The sequence below is a fragment of the Aquila chrysaetos genome, chromosome 2 (assembly GCF_900496995.4).
Source record: "Aquila chrysaetos chrysaetos chromosome 2, bAquChr1.4, whole genome shotgun sequence".
Taxonomy (NCBI): Eukaryota; Metazoa; Chordata; class Aves; order Accipitriformes; family Accipitridae; genus Aquila; species Aquila chrysaetos.
Genome location: NC_044005.1, coordinates 65,145,546 through 65,165,097, shown reverse-complemented (window position 1 = coordinate 65,165,097; position 19,552 = coordinate 65,145,546). Strand labels below are relative to the sequence as shown.

At 39.0% G+C, this 19,552-nt stretch overlaps 1 protein-coding gene across 1 annotated transcript in view; it reads right to left on the bottom strand.

Moving 5' to 3' along the window:
* Positions 1-6,658: 6,658 nt before the first annotated feature.
* Positions 6,659-19,552, bottom strand: part of SIM1 (SIM bHLH transcription factor 1) — a 50,237-nt gene continuing 37,343 nt past the window's right edge. The window contains exons 10-12 of the mRNA XM_029996605.2: positions 19,263-19,428; positions 11,647-12,052; positions 6,659-8,440 (exon numbers count right to left, since the gene is read on the bottom strand). Coding sequence (XP_029852465.1) covers positions 7,710-8,440; positions 11,647-12,052; positions 19,263-19,428 — 1,303 coding nt within the window. The 3' untranslated portion in view covers positions 6,659-7,709. The remainder of the gene's footprint in view (positions 8,441-11,646; positions 12,053-19,262; positions 19,429-19,552) is intronic.

The following is a 19,552-nucleotide window of genomic DNA, read 5'->3' as shown; positions in this document are numbered from 1 at the left end:
CCATGAAGAAACCATGTAGCCTGTCAGGCTTTGTGCTGTGGTGGATAGCCCTTTTTATTCACACAGGCACGCCAGGCTGCATAGCAGCAGGCTATTTGTGACCTTCTGACAGTCAGAGAAGCTGTATCAAATGAAAGTGCTCATGCTGAAGCCTCTGATGGCCACCATATGGGGATAGAGGAAGTTCCTGATGGTATCGCACACTTTTATTACAATGGCCACGACAGCAGATTTCCTCAGTGCAGAGCAATTTGCCAATGAGCGTAGGAGCCAAGAGTGAATAGAGACCAGTGGGCAATGGGTACTCTTTATTTACTAGAAGAAAGACCAAAGAGCAGGCATGGATGTAGCAGGACTTTCAGCACACAGCATTGAGGATGGTAGTCAGTTTTGTTGCAGAGCTGAGCATAGAGAAACTAAGGACTACTGCTGTCCTGTGGAGGACAATATGGTCCCATGAGTGCCTAGTGATCTCAGTGTCTCTTTTTCAGCATGGGCTTCAAAGGCAGAGAGGTAGGTCAATAACGGGCATTTCTGAAACCCCTCACCCATGCATTAAAAAAAAAAAAAAGAAAGAAACCCAACACATGTTTTGCACAGCTAAAGAGCATCGTTTGGGGAAAAGATGACACCATTTCCTGCCTGCATGGAGAACCAGGGCCAAATTCAGGCCAAGGAAAGGGGAACTGCCTGAACTACCCCATAGGAAATGCTAAAATCATGAACGTAGCTTAAACATCTAACTCAATGCTGCAGAGTACTCCCTATTCCCAGGAGCATCTTCAAGAACTGAGTGCCTATCTCCACACAGGAGTGAAGGGCCAGTGACGCAATTGCATCTCCATTTTATGCAATTAATTTACTTGAGACTCAAAACTGACTCTTCTGTGCATCTCACCCCCATCCCCACTGGTTATGTGTTTTGCTCTGAGTCTTGCAAATGGAAAATATGTGAGCAACCACTTTCTCTCCTGAGAAAGCTGCTTTCTCACCCAGCCACATTATCGGGCTCCCACTACTCTCTGACACCACCCATCAGTCTCACATTTGTTCACCTGCAAGGGAGACCCTCAGTGAGAGTGACTGCGAGGATGGGGTTTGATGGCTCAGAAGCTGGTCTAGAAAGTGAGAGCATTGACCCTGAACCCTTGAGCTCAGAAGGACCTAAACTCCAGACCAGGCAAGGGTTGCGGCAGCTAAGCTGCTGCACAGTGGCTCATGTTATTATGGGTCGATTGAACTGTACAAGCACACAAGCCCAAGTAATAGCCAGCGCTCAAGTCTGAATGCAGTTTAGCATAACTTCTTGCCTATTTGCTTGTCATAACACTGCTTTTTGTCCAAGTATAGTATTTTAAGCACCTTAGGGGCATCATGCTCCAAGGCAGCAAGCTGATTTAGCTGAGGCACAGGGGTGGTGGATGGCTTCAAGAAACATGGCAGACTATTCACAAAGCAGACAATTAATCTTAATTAAGCCCCTGTAAGTCAGCTCTTCCTGACAGAATAGTATTTGAGCAGATTCGGACATCTTTCTTAAATGAAGTAGCAGTATATTACCAGTGTCCCTTCACATTTTGATAAACTTCATTCAAGATTCAGAGAGCACTTAGGATTCACAGGAATCGAAATAAATTACTTTTACAATGTCCCCTCCCAATTCTGAGAAATACTCTCATTAATTAAAATGAATTCCTGAAAATGTATCCTATATAGGACAATCCTTAGTTTAAAAATGTAGAAAAACAGACAAAAATTGTGTATTGGTAGCTATATTTTAAACAAAAAAAAAAAAATCTTCACATAATAAATACATCTTATGCACATTAACTTCAAATTTACTTCAGAAAGCTATTTACAATATAAATAATTATAAATGGGAACACTTTGCAAGATATTGTTGACATAGCTAAATTGTGTTTCCTACATTACATTCCAAAGGAAAACTTCAAATTACAGATGTTATGCTACAATGTCACTAGACCCTATACATTGCAAGGCATGGTATTTGAAACGCTGGCAATCTGTGTCTTTTTTTTCCATAAATATAACCCATTGGTTTAAAGCAAACATGAAATGCTTTATTATGTCTCAAGTGCTTTTTTTCCTAGATTAATATATTTTATGCATTGAAATATTTACCTTGGGAAAAAGTTGCAGTGCCTTAAAAGTACTTTTCCTGGTAGACTTTATTTCCTTAGAAATGTAAAGGTGCCAATGTTTTATAATGTGTGAGCAAGATTATTTCTTGCATTGCTAAACTTCCCACTGTATCGGTAGCTGAAAAGAAAAAAATGCATGCAGTCCAAATTGCAATAAATAAAAGTGGTTTAAAATTGTATTTTGAATCCTAGAACAATAGGAAATATTGAGAACTCCATGTGAGAGGGGAGTTAAATAGTGAACACAACCAGACAAAAAGCTTTTTTTCTTCCTGTATTTGATCTTTCCTTTCAAACACAGCTTCATAGATGGAGTCATAAATTACCTCTTTTCAGAAAGGGATGTATTCCTAGCAACTTAGAGCCAGATTTATCCACAGAACTCTTGTATACATAAGCTAAATGCCACAGTGAAGTTTAGCCTCACATCATTTTTTTTTTCATTAATAAATGCTCTAAGGAAATGTGAAATGGAGTCACGCTAGTGCTCTCACCATTTTGAACAGAAGACTATTTCATTTTTTGGTCTTCAGAATAACAGCTAAACCCTCAGCTACACCTCTAGCAGGCTTTACTAACACCAAACTGAAGGGTTACAAAAAAAAACCTGGGGTTGTTTTGTTTTGTTTTTTCTGCTGTTGGTTTTGGGTTTGTTTGGGGTTTTTTTTTGCTTCTCAGTGCATACAGCTGAAATATTTAGCTGTCAATACTAACTGCAAATAAAATAATATAGGTTCTTTTCCACACTGTAGAGGTGTCTGGAGTTAATCCAGTATACCTACAGGAAAGCATGTTCATCCACCATTGTTCCTAATAACAAAGCCTGTATTGCCTTTAGACCCTTAGGTGTTTTAAGTAAACTTGCAACTCATGGAAAGACCAGAGCCTGAATCCATTTGCAGCCAGACATTAACTATAGCCACCTTAAAATAGACATAGCTAGGTCTAATCCTGGAACTGTGTGCTATAATCCCCATTATATACAGCTTTGTATGCAGAAGGCCTGAAACCAGTGCGTATGCCACAGCTTTGTTCCTTGACTGAAAGGTTAACTGACCTTTGGAACAGCCAGTCTGATTTTCTGGGGTGGCTGTGCCTTTTCCTTTTATTTTTTTCCAACTCACTCAGGATGTTCACATAAATGAACATATGGTGGTTAACATACTTAGGGACATTAATGAATAAATGCTGCATGTCCAGAGATAAAAATGAGATTCAGATAAGAGTGATTAAAAGAGTTTAAAAGAGCAGGATTTTACCGTGTAACCTGTGGCAGTATTGCGGACACATCAACAAAAGCCATTTAAAGCTTAAGAAATACTTCTGGGGCTCTTCAGTGCAGAGAAATGCACTCATTTTTTCAAAGCATGTATAAATAACCTCTATCATAGAAACACAGCCAATACAGCTACTAACTCCCATAGTTTCCATACTCTCATCTCGAGATTAAAAAAAAAAAATAATTACAAACAAACCCCAAACTTATTGCCACTTCACAGCAAGTCAGCTTTTTTGCCCTTACACATATTAAGTAGTACCTTACTCCACAAATATTCCCATTTGAGTCAATGGGACAAATTGCTGAGTAAGGTTCTTCTCCTAATTTAAGAATTGCTTTGCTATTTTGTCCAAAATTACAAACTCCATTGCACCCCTGGGGTGCAATTTTGTATAAAGAAGAGAGGGGGTTTTTTGCTTCTTTAAACAAAAGAGATATACCAAAATCATAATGCACAAAAATAATGCGCCATCCACTGATATCAGTAAGAAATGGTTTGAAAGAGCTGTGGTCACTCTGTATTTGGAATAGCTACAAAATATTAGTTTGGTGTTAATGGCAAAACAGTATTAGGTTAGAGAAATGATGCAACACAGCAATTTATATTGTTCCTGTTCCAAAACACAACCTATATACCTTATTTAAAGTGATAACCTTTATCTAATGTGATACATTTGAAATGTATTTGGTACAAATGCCTTGCATTTTTCAATTTTGCAAAATATCTCATCTTAACTGATTTTGAAAAGGAAGAAACAAAAAAAGAAGATGATATCCTTGAAGGATACTAAATGAAAATTTGAATTAAATAAATATGCAATGGAAAAAATAAGCTTTATACCATATTGAAAAGTACATGTAATACGAGCTGCAGTGATATTATATGCTATAATTAAGATTGCAAACTTGCTTTCATGTAGCATGTAGCGTGCGGAGTCTATGTTTACAACATTCAATGCTTTCTGTCAATTAAGAAGTAATTCCTGGCTATCTAAAGAAGCAGGATGGCAAATTAGCTGACAAAAGGCATCTATCTCCAGCAGACTGTACTGAAATGCTAAGGAGCGCCAGTTGCTGGAATCCCATGAGGGGAGTGAGCATCAGCCTTTGCTTGTAGCACAATGTGGCTGCATGTACAGACCTCTCTACTGATATATTTCATTCATTACAGTGCATTTTGCTGCATTTGTCATCATAGTGGACTGGAACTACTGGAAATAGGATAAATTACTACAGTTTGGGAAGTTTTATTTGGGGATCACAGTAAATAAGAATGGGGAATTTTTATTGCATAGCACACTGGCTTTTTTCCTAGGTGAAATCATATAGAGTACAAGCATCTTATATTGTGCCTGTTTGTTTTATAAATCTTCTATTTTTCAAAAGTGCCTGTCAGAATGCAAATACAACAGTGTCCAAACTGTGGTTTCCTGACTGTTCGTGGCCATTAGACCATAGCCAGGGAACTGCAGCTGGTCTGCAGAACTCTATTGCCTTCTAATTAAAAGCTTGATAACAAGAGTGCCCAGTGACCCCAAGAAACTTGGGTGCTGACAAAATCCCATTCGTCCAAACAGTTTAGGAAACTCTTCTGTAATACAAAATAATATTGACACTTAGACTTATTTTTATATGTACTAGTAGGGCTAATATGATACCATGTACCTCTACTCTAATTCGCTTTGCAAATTGTATTTTAATACTGTACAATGAGACTCCAAATACAAGTTTATTCATATTATTCATAGGAATAAGTGAAATAAATATGTATCCAGAACTAGATTTATCAAAAATACTTTCTCGTTCCTATGCTTCAGGAATATATACAATTGTTGGGCTGAAAGAAGTCTATTTTGCTCCATTCCTTCCTCTGAGTTAACAGTTGTCAATGGTTTTCTTCCTCTCAATTATTTGCCTTGTTTTTATCTTCAAACAAACAAACAAACAAAAATCTCTAGCTGCTTCTCTTTATGACCTTTGTTATTCATTTGGCAGTTAGTCAAATAAACTTCTTGCCAAATCATTTTGTTCTCATTTTGCCTTGGCTAACATTCAATGCCCTGTCTCTCATTTCTGCCGCTAGTTCAAATAGTTTTAGACCATTATTTATCTCTCCTCTGTGCAGAGCTTGGTGCACACCAGTGACATTCCCCCTTACTCTTTTCCCTTACAAAGATGACAGACCCAGTTTATTTAAAGTTTTTATTAGATCTTTCAGTCTCTTTATCTTTTGCTGAGCTCTGCTCCACCTTTTCTATTATAAGCTTTAGATAATAAAGACCAGACTGTGTTGCTCTTCCTTGTGTTCAACGTACATTTCACCAGGAGTGATCACACTGCAGTCAACAAAGATTGCTTATGGAGTAAGGTACTACTCAATTCAAGATTCACAATCTGCCTTGGAATGATCAGGACTATACACAATATTCCAAGTTCAGAGAGGTAATTTCCTCTGCTTTCAAGTACATCTCTACTTACGTGGCTTATAATGTTATTATTTAGCTTTTGCTTCTGATTAGTTTTATTTGAAAATAGATATTTTTAACCCACCCATAGCATGCTGGTTTATATTTAGTCCCATTGATGACTCAGTCCCATATGTCGAGCTTCTTAATGTTACAAATGAAGCTAGACTTAGTGCTAATCTCATTTTAGTAACAACCTCAAGTCCCCTTACCTCCACATTGGTATAATAGGGAGCGGTGGTCCTGCTCCCGTTGCAGTCAACTTTGAGACTTCATACAAATGCCATACAAAGAAGGACAGGTCTAGCAATTGTGCCTACAAATGCTCTATTTTACTTTTTTTAGCATATGTTTTTTATTTACTCTTTTCCAATCAATTAGTGTCTCTTTGTTCATGAGATTATTAAAAATTGCAAAAAGTTTCTCTGCCTCTTTTGATGTCTTCTATAACTCCAGGACAGGCCCTGATAATATCAGCATTCTTAATACAATCGAATTTCTTGGAACCCTGATTTCCCTCAGTACTTTTTTATGTACATATGACTGATTTTGATATCCTTAATATGTTCTGATATTCATTAAATTTTCTGCTGCAAGCAAGAAAAGAATGCATATGTCTTTTTCAAAGTCATACCTATTACTTTACTGTATGTCAGACAGAGTAGTTTCAATTTTCTCTACTTTCTTAATTTACTCCAAAACTTTATCAGAAGTAGGACAAACCACCATACAGTTTTTGTCTATTCTCGCCTCTCATATTTTTACACTTACACAATTGCCTTTGTATTTTACATCAAAATTTCTATGATTCTACTGAGTTCCTTCTGTGTTTCAAATTAATTCTTAATTATTTGGCCATTTAGAACCACTTTTCCTTACAATTATTAGTAAATGGTATACATAGCCATACGGTTAAATGTTTTTATCTTGGACCACTCCTAATTCCAGCCTATACTCCCTGTTTCTCTTGACAATTTTCTTCCATTTCACTCCACTACCCACCTTGTGCAACGTTTCAAAAATATGAGGACAATCTCCCATCTCTACATCAAGACAACCAAGCCCTATGTATTTCTCAAAACTACACTGAGAAAGGCCCTCTTTCTTTTAAATACAGAAGTAAATATTTGATCGTACTAATCATAAGGATACTGCTCATTTGACTCCTTTCAAATCAAGCATATGTAAATAGCTGTGCATGTGAGTACACAAGGAAATAACAATTCGAGGAGTTCTCTCTTCTTTCTCCCCTTTTTGATTTTGTATTGGTTAGCCATGGATGCTTTATACCATGGAGCAGCATAACACACTTGGCCATTAGGGAATACACAGATCACCAGAAGTACACATTTTGACGTGTATTTTGAAGGAACACATTCCAACTTTCTGCGTAAAAAGGGTGCACAGCAGTTTTGTTGGCTGGGACCTGTGGGGCACATGCAGTTCAGAAGGTCTGCCCTAGGCAGCATTTCCAAACAACCACCTCTTACACAATGTGCATAAATTGCTCTGCTAGCCTGCCCCAAGCACTCCCTGCCTAGACCTCTTCCATCCTTTTCACCTTGCATGGCACGAACCTTGAGTTTAGATCTATTCACTCTAACCCTGCATGCCAGTGCATTTTTATTTTTTAAAAGTAATGTGTGTTAACTAACTTAATCCCCCCAAACCTTAGGTTATTCTTTCTAGTGCACTGTGGTATATCAAATGCTGGTAACGACAAGGGCATGGAAACATATAATATCTTCCAATTAGATCTCAAAGGTTATTTTTTAAAGGACAAAAGTTTTTAGAAAAAAAGTGTCAGCTTCCATTGGTTATTATAACAGATGTTCCCTTGTGTCCTTGTGCTGGATCTTGCTGCATCCTTAAGTGAGAAGTCACATCAAAGTGTGATCCATTACAGCCTAGTGAATAGTTCCTAATGGTTTCAGTGTCATATAGATGCTCCAGGGCATATCCAGTTAATGTGTAAGCATGCTTATCAAAGTACTGCCTGTGGGAGCTGTAATAATTTGGAGAGGCTGCTGGGTGGTCCCCTGGGGTTTGATGAGGGGACATGTCTGAATGCAGGTAGTCTTTAGCTAGTACCAAACTAGATTTTGATATTCGGTCAGAATTGGGGCTGCTTATCCTAGACAGTGTTGTGGGGCTGTTGTCATAGTCATTTTCACGTGGGCTCATAATCTTTGCATCTCGTTGCTGGATGTGTTCACAGGGAGGAGTGCTGGCAACCGTCGGGACGCGGCAGACATCTCCTGCCAACTGCTGCTGAGGATAGTTTGCAAAACAGATAGTGTGCTTCTTCCCTGTGCCATTAATGGAGACCAGTGGATCAGGGGTCGTTTTCCGCAGCTGTAGTCTGTTTTCTTCCTCTTTAATCATTTGCTGGGTGGCTCTTATTAGAGTTTCAATTTTGCTGGGCTCATGCGGACTGCTCTGGTATTGCTCAGTACGGTATCGGTCACCTGATTCACTGGCAGAGCCAGGATCAGGTGAGCTAACGACACTGTCCTCATCCCAATGTCCTCTCCCTAGGAAAGAGAGAAAGGGGAGAAGCATTGAGGTTGAAGGAGGCAAGCAATCTTGAAGAACAAGTGCACTGAACCTTATTTTACAGGCAGAAAACCGAGACAGAGGCAAGTGACTCGTAACAAATTCACCAAAACTGGCCATGGTAGAGCCCTTGCTTTTCAGTGACAACCTCTAGTTTCCAGTCTCTGCACATGGAACAAGTAACACAGCTGAAAATATACAAAGAAGAGATCTAAGCACCTCAACACAGACATCCAGTGCCACCTGAGACACTCTGGGGTAACCAAGCATGTGCACAGGCCCAGCAGGTATGGCACCAACTCTACAGGAACTCTGTGTCTTCTGGAGCAGCTAGAGGCCGGGCAGGGTACCCTAGGGCATTTCAAAATGCCCTCCACACCGAAGTTCAGGCCTCTCACCCCTCACTACCTCTTCGCATCAACAAAGTCCGAGTGAACTGGGACCATGGTGAAACCAAAAATCTCAAGGAATTACAAATGGACATCATTCCAACATGTCTTCTTAGGCCTTTCCAGGAGCTAAAACATAGAGACAGCATTGTGGAATAGTTTGTGGCCCTGTAGTGACTTTACACAGCTTACACAACAATAAATAAACACAAGTAATGAAGCAGTTCTTCTTTAGAAGCATAAGAACCCATGGCTGTTAGACAAGGTTACTGTAAAAATGTGATGTCGTATCCCAATGCATAAATATTTGCTGTATAAAACTTTTAGAATGGGAAAATATAACTATGTTCTTACTGCTCTTTAAAAAATAAGGCCCATAGACATATCAGAGAAGGTGTTCAGTTTGCTTGTAGCTGAAAGGACAGACAGAATCAGACCTGTCAATACTCACTAGGAAGAAAGTGAGTGGCCCCCAGACGTGAACAGCCAGCTAATGCCACACTATAATGAAGGGCTCGATAAAGGATTTGCTGAGATACGTGCCTGCAAGAGGGCATGTGTTGGACTTGCACAAATTACGTAATGATGCCTTTGCCTCAGCACATACAAAGTCCTCTTTGGGCATGAGGACTGTTACGTTGGTTGACAGGACTCTTCAAAGGAAACCCATTTTCAGACTAGCACAGGTAGTTCCCCTTGCTCTGTGTTGGGTCGAGGCAGACAGATCTGTTTGGGTGGTAGACCTACCGCTGTGTTGCAGAGTTCATGACAAAAATCAGTGATGGGCTTTTATAATAAACGTATCCTGCCATTTGCCAGTGGAAATACTGCATTGTGGAGTATCTCATGAGCATAAATCTACCGAAAATGCCAGGGCCTGGAGGTGGAAGGGAGCTCCAGCCACCAGAGCACGTGGTACAGCCGGCACACCACGACACACTGGGAAGCTGGTCGGCCATGGCTCTAAACCGTGTGCTCAGTTTGTCTCACTGCACAGACCACATCTGCAGTGTCCCAGACTTCCTGAGTGTGACCAGAAACACGTGGGTTCATACGCAATATCCAGGGCCTGCCATACTAGTCAGCTAATTGTCATTATTGTGAGGTGACTCCGAGCCAGAACTACAGGAAGACACATTAAAAGAACAGAAAAGAAAGAAAATATTTTCTGCCCATAGAAACTGCCCTGACAGAAATGTTCAAATCGTATTGTCAAAAGGAGTTTAATTTGTGAAAGGCCAAGGTTTGAAACTGCCTAAATCTAAATGAAAATGGCACATTTGTAAGGGAAGATGAGATGTTCCTCTCCTCAGCTAAGACCAACATGTCAGGTTTTACCACCAAAGCTACATGCAGACTGAAGGCCTAATGAAACACACAAGACTTGATACAATAAAGAAAATAACTGCAGCACCAGGAATTACAGCAAAATCAAGGAACAAACTAAAATCAAATTATATTATCCATTTGCATTGATTATCCTTGATGAAAGTATGGAATAAATATTTAACACTTTTGTATTTGTACCTCCATATGATATTTCTACATTATTATCTTTCTATGCTCAGCAAGAATTATCATGCATAAAATTTGCCAGCAAAATTATCATACATTTCTCAATCTTCTTTTCTGGAGAAGAAAAAGCTAGAGAAACACAAGTATGACAGAAATACAGAACAGACACAAGGAAGGAGGTGTGCTCTCACTGGAAAAGTGGAGAACAGTCCTCATCAGCAAAATTTAGGGCTCCTTTTCTTTCCTCATTTTTCCTGACTCTATTTCCCAGAACTTGCTATTTAACCATTTTTCTAATCTCAACATAATTTTCCTCAGAGTGGAGTAAAATAGTACAGTTCTTTTTGATTTCCAAAACTTCATTCTGCAAGTCAATGGAATGGTACTGATGTAATTAGCTTTTATGAGTTCTGTAATACAACCTATGTTTTGACAGATTATTTTAATAGAAAAGATTTTTTTTTTTTTTTTATGCTGTATCTATCCTTACAACCTTGAACTCTGACTTTTGGGTCAGTTGCAGTCTTTCAACTCTCAGCCTACCCTTTAAACCTAAGGACCTTTGGATTTTTTGAAACCCAAGATCAGCCTTTCACTGAGGTTTTTTTTTGTTAGCTTCACCCTCGAAGATGCGCTAATGCACTGAATTTGCAACCTGCCAGACACCAAGCAAGGCTTCAAGCTTGGTGCTGAAAGGATGGAAAGACTCAGATTGGCTAAAAATTATAGCTGGAGATAAATGTCTGAAACCAAAAGAAAATGTTAATTTGAATTGCCCATTTCAAATAAAAATAAACAGCAAACCTTACAGAATCTAGTAATAACCAGTGCAGAGAAAAAAGTCATTTGGAGAACAATTTCTCCAAAGACTTTAAAGATTTTTTAATATCGACCTTGGATCTAGCTCTAATTTTTTGTTAAATATATTCCATCCAAAGTAGTTTGACCTTAAGTCAAATAACTAACACATTTCTATCAAGTGTATCATTTTGGTTATATTTTTAAGATCATCCTTAAAACCTCACCAGTCAGATATTTCCACCTTAGTTTCACAGATTAAAAAATATGGAACAAAATTCTATTTTGCTGCATATAAGCCAGACTGTCAAACTCAACTTGAATTTCAAGTATTCCTCATCTCCATAGATGCAATCTCTGAGACAAGAACATACATCAAGAGTCTCTCTCATTTTCTGTCTCTCACATAAACAGCTGCACGTTTATGTCATGTTGCTTTATCTGAGATGGTGCCACTTCTGCAAATCCTTGTTATCTCTTACCATGAATCCTGTGCACCGACGTTATGTGGGGCATACTGTTTTCATACGCTTCTCTGCTCTCAGGGGACGACTTAGTCAGAGGCAATGCTGAACGAGAACCCCACCAGCTCTCCCTTCCCGGCTGCGGCGTGCCAAGAAAATACCGGCCAGCTTCACATCTGCCTCCTTCGCAGGCCTGAGTATGGAAGTGTCTGTCATCGGTCAGCCTGGAGTGGTCGAGCGCAAAACCGTAGCAGAGAGCACTGCGGTCCGAGTACTGTCTGTAGGCACAGGAGACGTCGTGGTGCTGGGAGCTCGGTCTGTCCGCCGGCTCCAGCAGCTGGGGAGAAGCCGTATCGGTCAGGGGGCTCCCGCCCCACTGGCTCTCGTGGTCAGACTCGGATCTCTCGGTGTGAAATCCAGAATACTGCAAAACAGGAGAAGCAGTGGGGAAATTACTATGCCTGGGTGAAATCTGCAAGTAACTGCACTGAAAAGACAGAGTATGCATGTGATAGGGTGTTTTTTCGTGAGTGTGCCCACCTCTGCACCTTCTGATTGGACTCCTAGTCCTTTCCTGTACAACACTCTGTAATGAGCTCACAGATGACAGGACAGACCTCATGAAAGTCTAAAACATCCCGTGTCGACCCTTAACAGCCATCTCCTTTATGATGTGTAATATTAGGCTCAGAAACGTCAATGTTGCAATTCAATATTTTTTTCATATGTCCAGGTTTTTCTTATTGCTTTGAAAGCTGGTGCTTATGCTCAGCAATGGTGCTCCAATGCTCCTTGGCAAAATGCTTTCGAAAGGGACTGAAATAACGTCGCTCCTGGAGCATTCTTGCATGTCAAATTGAAACTGAACGTATTTCAAGTTCTTTTCCTAGGAGTTCCCTCTCTTTTCCTCATATTTTGTTTGTTCTTGGATTTTTTTTTCTTACCTGGAGTGGTATCTTTGAACTTCTTTCCTCCTATTAGTAGGGAAAAGAAGCCTCCTGTAGGTCCTGGGACTACCAACACTACTACAGAGTGAAGCTCCAAAGTGATGGCAGATCAGTAGGAAGCTAAAAATCACAGCTCTCTTGCAGTGTGGGAACAAGGAAAATCCAGAAACTATTCGCCAGAAAAGGTGACTGCTATCCAAAGCAGGCGGAGTGGGCATTTGGCACCCTCCCTTAAGCAGGGCCCTCCCAACACAGAAGCGGCAACTAGCAGGCAGTTGGAAAAGCACACAGAATAGGAGCATGGGCATTTGTTTAGAGAGAAGTAAGGGTTAAGTTAAATGTCACAGATTTCTAGATATTCATAATGAATGTTTCAAACTTTTAGATACTTTTTGGGAAAGAAAAGAAATAAAAAGAATGCTTATTAAACCTCCTAGGATTTAGCTATCTCATTTTTAAATCTTTTTATTTATTGGAACTGTCGAACTTCATGGAACATCTTTAAATCAATTTCACCCATGATTACGGATTGGGATGAGACCAAAGCTGTACATGCTCACCTCTTCAGTACTGCACTCATGTCACAAATCAATGCATTACAACATGAAACATTGGAATTCTCTCATTCCATCACTCACCTTCCAGATGCCCACTCTGCCTTTTCTTTTAATAGGCATTAGGGCCTCTCTCCTGAAAACATAAGCTTACCTTCCCTTTCATTAGATTGAGTTGCTATGAAACTCCTCATTATCAGCCAGGATCAAGGTTTTATGCACTTACCAATCGAAAGTACTGACCAGATGTTTGACTTACAGAAACTTAAACCATCTGTGCAACATCAGTAGTGGTTTTGGCATTTAATTGGGTATTTCTTCAGTATTCCAGTTTATATTTGTGAATACTGTTTGTTAACACGATAGGTTATTCAAAAGAAAGAAAGAAAGGGTCATGGCTTCGAGGAGCTCGATTCTATTTTGTTGTTAGTTGTCAGAAGAACACCTGTAGGCAAAAAGCCTACCAATAGATATGGAGGAGGTCGGCAAGTTAGTACCACCATACTCATCGCAAGGTTTTAGAGATGAAATGATAAATCTGGTTTTGCATGGAGGTAAGACAGTTACAGAGCCACAGAAGAGTTCTTTTAAATACCAGTAACTAGGAACTTTATTCAGCCATCACAAAGTTACGTGACCAACTGGAACATCTAACTCTTCTATTTTCCTTTCAGATCTAATGTCTTTAAACTGCTTAGTCACAAAGTTATCTTCATAAATAGTGACTGAATTATTGTAAACTTTTTGACAAAAATATATAGTTACAATTGTTTCCAGTGAAAAAATCAGAAATTATAACAAGATTTTGACTGTTAAATTTTAGTTAAAATGAAAATGCACAAAAAGAAAACTACTTTTGTACCTGTTCTTAATTTTAGAATTATTTTTAGTGCTTTTGGGGGATTTGACTGTTATAAACTAGATTTTTTAATTAAAAAAACTTTTTTTTTAAAGTTAAGCTGAAATATAGGATAGTATAAGCATAAGTGTAAGTATAAAAAAGTTAAAAGTTCATTTATTTTCTTATTAAAAACAAAACTCATAGTACGTATTTCTTTCATAAGGAGGACAAGGAAAATTAATTTCTAATTATATTATAATGAAATTTCATTTTTTTGGACAATTTATGATGATAATAAATGCCAGAGATTCTTTCAAACTGAAAATTCTTCATTTCATTTAGCCCCAATAGCTATTCTTCTATTAGTTCTTTGTTTGTAAGGACACCTCAGTGTCCAACACAGCTTCTCTTGAAGGGAATTTCTCCATTTAACTGAAAACTTACTCAATTTTTTTTTTATCCTGAACCTAACCACAGAGGATTCAATTGCACAGGCCTTTGTGCACTTTTCTTAAAGAAGGTGAAAACATTTCAAAGGGTACATGTTCGGTACATCAGAAATGCACCATGTAATGTCTTATAACCATGTAGTCAAGACCAACCATACTTCATGCATATTCTTTGTACTTGATGTAAATGATGATTGAGATCTGACCCGTAGCAGCTGCTAGGCCATGGGCAGAATTAAATTAACACACTGAATTGCTTGTGGCCCACATTGTCTACCAAGGTTTGATTATGACTGCCTACTGTTAAGGTACAACATAAGCAGACATAGGCCAAAAATACGTCAAATTCCCTTTAAAGCTAATCACATCTCTATTTGGCATCATCAGGCTGCCTCTACTGCTGCAGTCCTACCACTGCCTCTTCTGGGAATCTGATGTTGACAGGTGGAGTCTCCAAATACGGGCATGTGTGACATGTTGACGGGGGGGGAAATGAAAGGATGATCAAAGATACTGCTTTACTGAAATGGGAGTGGAAACACTATCTCTCAAGTCAGAATTAGGCTCCCATATGTCAAGTGATGAAAGACCATGGAAAACGGAATCAGCTCTACTGGAAATTATGGCCAATTAAAATTAGTGAAAATATAATTTTTTTTTTCAATCCCAGTCCTGCCTCACCAAAAATGTTTTCCTTTCTGCTAATTTTTGCCTTCTGACTCCTATCAGGCAGAATTTATTATTTTGGGGTATTTTTGACAAAGTTTAACCAGCAGACAGAAGTTAAACGTGATAAAGAACTTCAGACAGGCAACATCTGAAATCCCTTCAGGTGATCTCTGAATTGTCTTCCGGCATAAACAATAACAATAAATAAATCAGATGGTCCTCCAGCTGGTTCCTGGAAACTGAATTGCCACCTCCAGGTACTAGAAATTTCTTCCAGAGTGCCAATCTAGCGTCCCATCACAGTGAGAGCACACCAGTGGGATTAGCACAGACATAGAAAGGGGCTATAGGCCATCACTGATGCTGTATTCACTCCAAGAAAATCTTCAGGAGGGCTGAAGGGGCAAGGAAATAGGAAAATAGAAATTCCATATCTAAGAAAAGCTTACTTTACGAGAGCCCATGGAAGTGCATTAGGCCAGTAGACAATTTAATATTTCTCAGGTGATTTTCTTTTGCCTGACCTTCCATTCCTACAGGTGTCTCACTGGCCTGAGCACTCATCCTGCCATATGCAGCAACAGCAGCCTGCTCCACACACCGTGCCAGATGTTCAAACAATAGAAGTTACAGATATCTAATTTTCTGGCAGCCTACTCAGGTTTTTATCATTATAAACATTAAATATATAGTGAAACCCTCTCAGAGTTCTCTTTTCCATGAAAAACTTTCACTACATCAGCATTAACAGCTTTCCTCTTGATTTGTGTCTTAACCATGAGAAAAAAACATCACAGATGCGGGCTGCATTGTACTAAGAACATATGCATGCTTTTAAATCACTTTTATCTTACTTTTTACTAATGTAATCCTGAAATGTAAAATATGTTCTTTTTGCATTCACTGTTATAGGCAGAACAGATGGTGAAAGGCTTAGATTAAAGTAATACAGCATGTCCATTAAAATAACCCCCACTGCTGGTGACTCTTCAGCAGATCAGGAGTTATGTTTACTATAAAAAGAGGGGTTTGCTTTGCTTTTGAATACACTGGAAGCTGCCAAAGCTTTGGGCTACAGGAAGAAATGAAACAACAAAACAACAAAAAAAGGCTGACTAGAATTCAACCTGTTATCTTTACCCATAGGGTGATATGCCCAAATAGAGGTGGATTGCAGAATTAATCCAGATTATCTGTTTAAAGGAGCTATAAAATCAATTTACCTCCAAAATCAGGTGTATTAATATACATCTACTAGAGAAGGCTCTTACTTTCAAAAATTCATGCATGCTGTAACACACACCAAAGCCTCCATCCAACAGCTCTTGGGTACATCCTTACTTGTATGCGTGCGTTTGTTTTATACATATATAATCTTTATCCAAGAACTAAGATGAGATATGAAGCAATAAATGTTTATCCAGATCTGACCATAAAACATTTCCATTAGAGGCAGACAACAGACAATTTTAAGTATTTTCTTTAAACAATCATCATTAATGGGAGATTAAACTCCAAAGCTGTTGTTCAGATGATCACAATTAAAATGTTTTTCCAAACTTGTTGCTATTTCCTGTGTACAGAATAAATGAAGTCCAGGGCTAGCTTTTCGGAACACAAAATAAATGAGGTCCAGGGCTAGATTTTGGGAGCCCCTCACAATGATTATTATTATGGGAGAAGACTAGAGGCATCTTTTAACCAACTCACACTTTCCTTTTTCTGCAAATCTCTATCAAGTCCTCGTCTCTCCTGGTTTTTTGCCTCCTCTTTCAGCTCTCCACCTCTCTGGAAGGACAGGACTAGAAAAACACTGTTCAAAGTATCTGGGCAAATACTACAGCTGTGTCATGAATTTAGGGCTGCTCTCCTCTCTGCTTGCCCTTCCCCTGCCTGGGGCTGGTTTCAGAGAACCCACTAGCCCACTGTACTAACATCAGTCAGTGTTAATCAGATACTGACCAATGCCTCTTAATTTAATGAACTCAGTTTTTTCTTAAAGAGTCTACAAGCGCCATATTACACTATGCCTGCTTTTGCATAAGTTTTGAGGAAAAAAACATTAACCCTGTCTTAGGTGACCAAAACGTTCACGTTTTGCCCTAGTAGTAAACGTTCAGCTGAAATTTATTAACATGGTTTTCACACAGTTCACGTCTCATGTAGCTATCCTAGGGGCACACAGCTGGCAAGGGAGAGGATTCTCAGTCATCACCCAATAAAGCATATGATTCCCTTTTCTCGTCAAGACTGAAGCAAAGTAAATGGCAATGGGAAAAGAGAAAAAAAAAAAAAGGAAAGAAAGCATGTACATTTAAAATTGTCTAGGTGCTCTTAACTTTAAGAAATACTTTGCCCACTGCCATTATTTTACTAATAAACCTCCTGCTTCCTTCCTCCACCAAAATGCAAGCTCCTGTGTAAGCCAAAACCCGTGACTTCACGTTTCAGCCATGGCTTTTGAGTCGCACTCGTAATTCTCCGCAACTGACTGGCAAATTACGTGGGCTGGAGACTGAGGGACACAGGCCATACCACCTGCTGCATGTTCTTCACAACAGCTTTTCTTAGTCTTTCAACAGTTTATTCAGTGGTGGAGAAGGATGAGAGGGATGCAAAGCCAAGCTGCCAGCGTTGCTTGTGGTGATGTGCTACAATGAACGGTATGACCATTTTTCAAGATACTGGCAACTAGCACGGCTGCTTCTTTCTGAATGATGAAATCTGTGACTTTACTACCAGGCAGCTGGTAAGGAGGATGTAAAATGAAACTGAAGACTAAATATCCTGAGCTTTCAGACAACAATCCCTGATAAACCAACAGTCTCAACGCTGCACTGCTAGTTCAGGATTTTTTCTGGTGACAGAGAGAATAAGGAGGCACTGATGAAAGTCACACTTTCAGAAAGCAAATTGATGTGGGAGGTTAACAGGTCTTCAGCTGCGATTGTCCTGCTAGCAAATGAGGACTTCTGAAAGGACTGTGTAAGGGGAGATGAAGAGTAATTTCAGTAAATCAAAGATGGTAACCTTAAAAATCCAATTTAGAATTAATTGTAGTATCTTTCCCAATTCTTTAAAGCAGTTTTATTACAATTTGTTTTACAATTGTTCGGTTAAATATTCCCTGTGCCAAAAGCAGGTGTCATTTAACTGCAATTCTTACCCTTGGTACTTCTGAGGGGAAAAAGAAAGAAAACACGGAAGTGATGCAGACACTTGGGCTCACATTGTACACTCTTAGAGGTCAGTTTAGAAAACATTGTGCCTGCAGAGAAACTGTAGTCATCAAGGTCATTATCAGTTAAATATTGACCTGTGTTTAAAAATACATAGCTCTTCAATGTTACATCATGAATTCATACATTTATATCCCCTGTGTGGTGGCATAAGGGCAGTAAGACTTGCATCATTATTTAGTAAGCATAATGGTTATTTCGACAAACAGATTTATTTGAGCTAAAGGGTTGACAATGTAAGCATGCAAGTGCTGTGGTATTGTCTGCAGAAATCAGTTGCATAAATGTACTAGGTAAGCACCAGTTCAGAGACCCAATCACATCTGGTCCATTCCCCAAGTGGAGGCATGTTCCTTACACGTTAGGTCTGAAATGAAATCTATGAAATTAAAGTCTACTGACGCCAATGGCTGCCTCCTAGTGCTTTCTTCCTTACAAAGCTTTGTACATAGAAAAGCTTTCTTGTTCCAGTTCAGCAAGTTAGCTTGTTGCTTTCCCTCCTCAAAACTCACTCCTCCTAAGATTTCAGTATTAAACTGCTGTCAAACGTCTGGCAGCTGTGTAGATAAGTTGGAATCATTAAAGAGTAAGTAAGAAAAAGCAAGCTTTCTCAAATGGCAAAACTCACAATCCTATCAAACCAAGTATTTCAAAACCAACATTTTCACTTGTCCTTCTGCCCACTCCTATTAACTCTGAGCCCTGTACTCTTATTGTTGTTGATGGTGATTTAATATGCACGCTGAAACATAAATGTTTCCAGCTTTTTAGAAACAGTTTAAAGAAACATATTCCTGTCTCAAGATCTTATAACCTGTTGTCCTTTATTCTCTTTGAGTAACATATTCTTTGGCCCATTTTAATTACTTGGGTGAAATAGCAGTCAAAATCAAGATATTCAAAAAGATTTAATTTCGGTTTTCAAAGACAACTACCTGTGGGTATGGTGATGTCCTTGATTTTGACTTTGCGCTCGAGAGGCGAGATTTGCTTCCCTTTCTATTATCCGTTATGGTCGGAGTTGAATTTGCGTATGAGAATGCCGGCTTGGTAGCAGTGACCTGATCCAGGGAGAGCTGTAGTCCTTTATATTCAGTATCCCTATATAAAAGGCAAAAGTGAAAAAAAAACTCACTTCATATCTTAATGGGAAACATTCCTTCTTTCTTAGTGGGGGGTGGAAACAAAAGATATTTTTAAGGAAAAGAAAAAAAAAACATCCAGG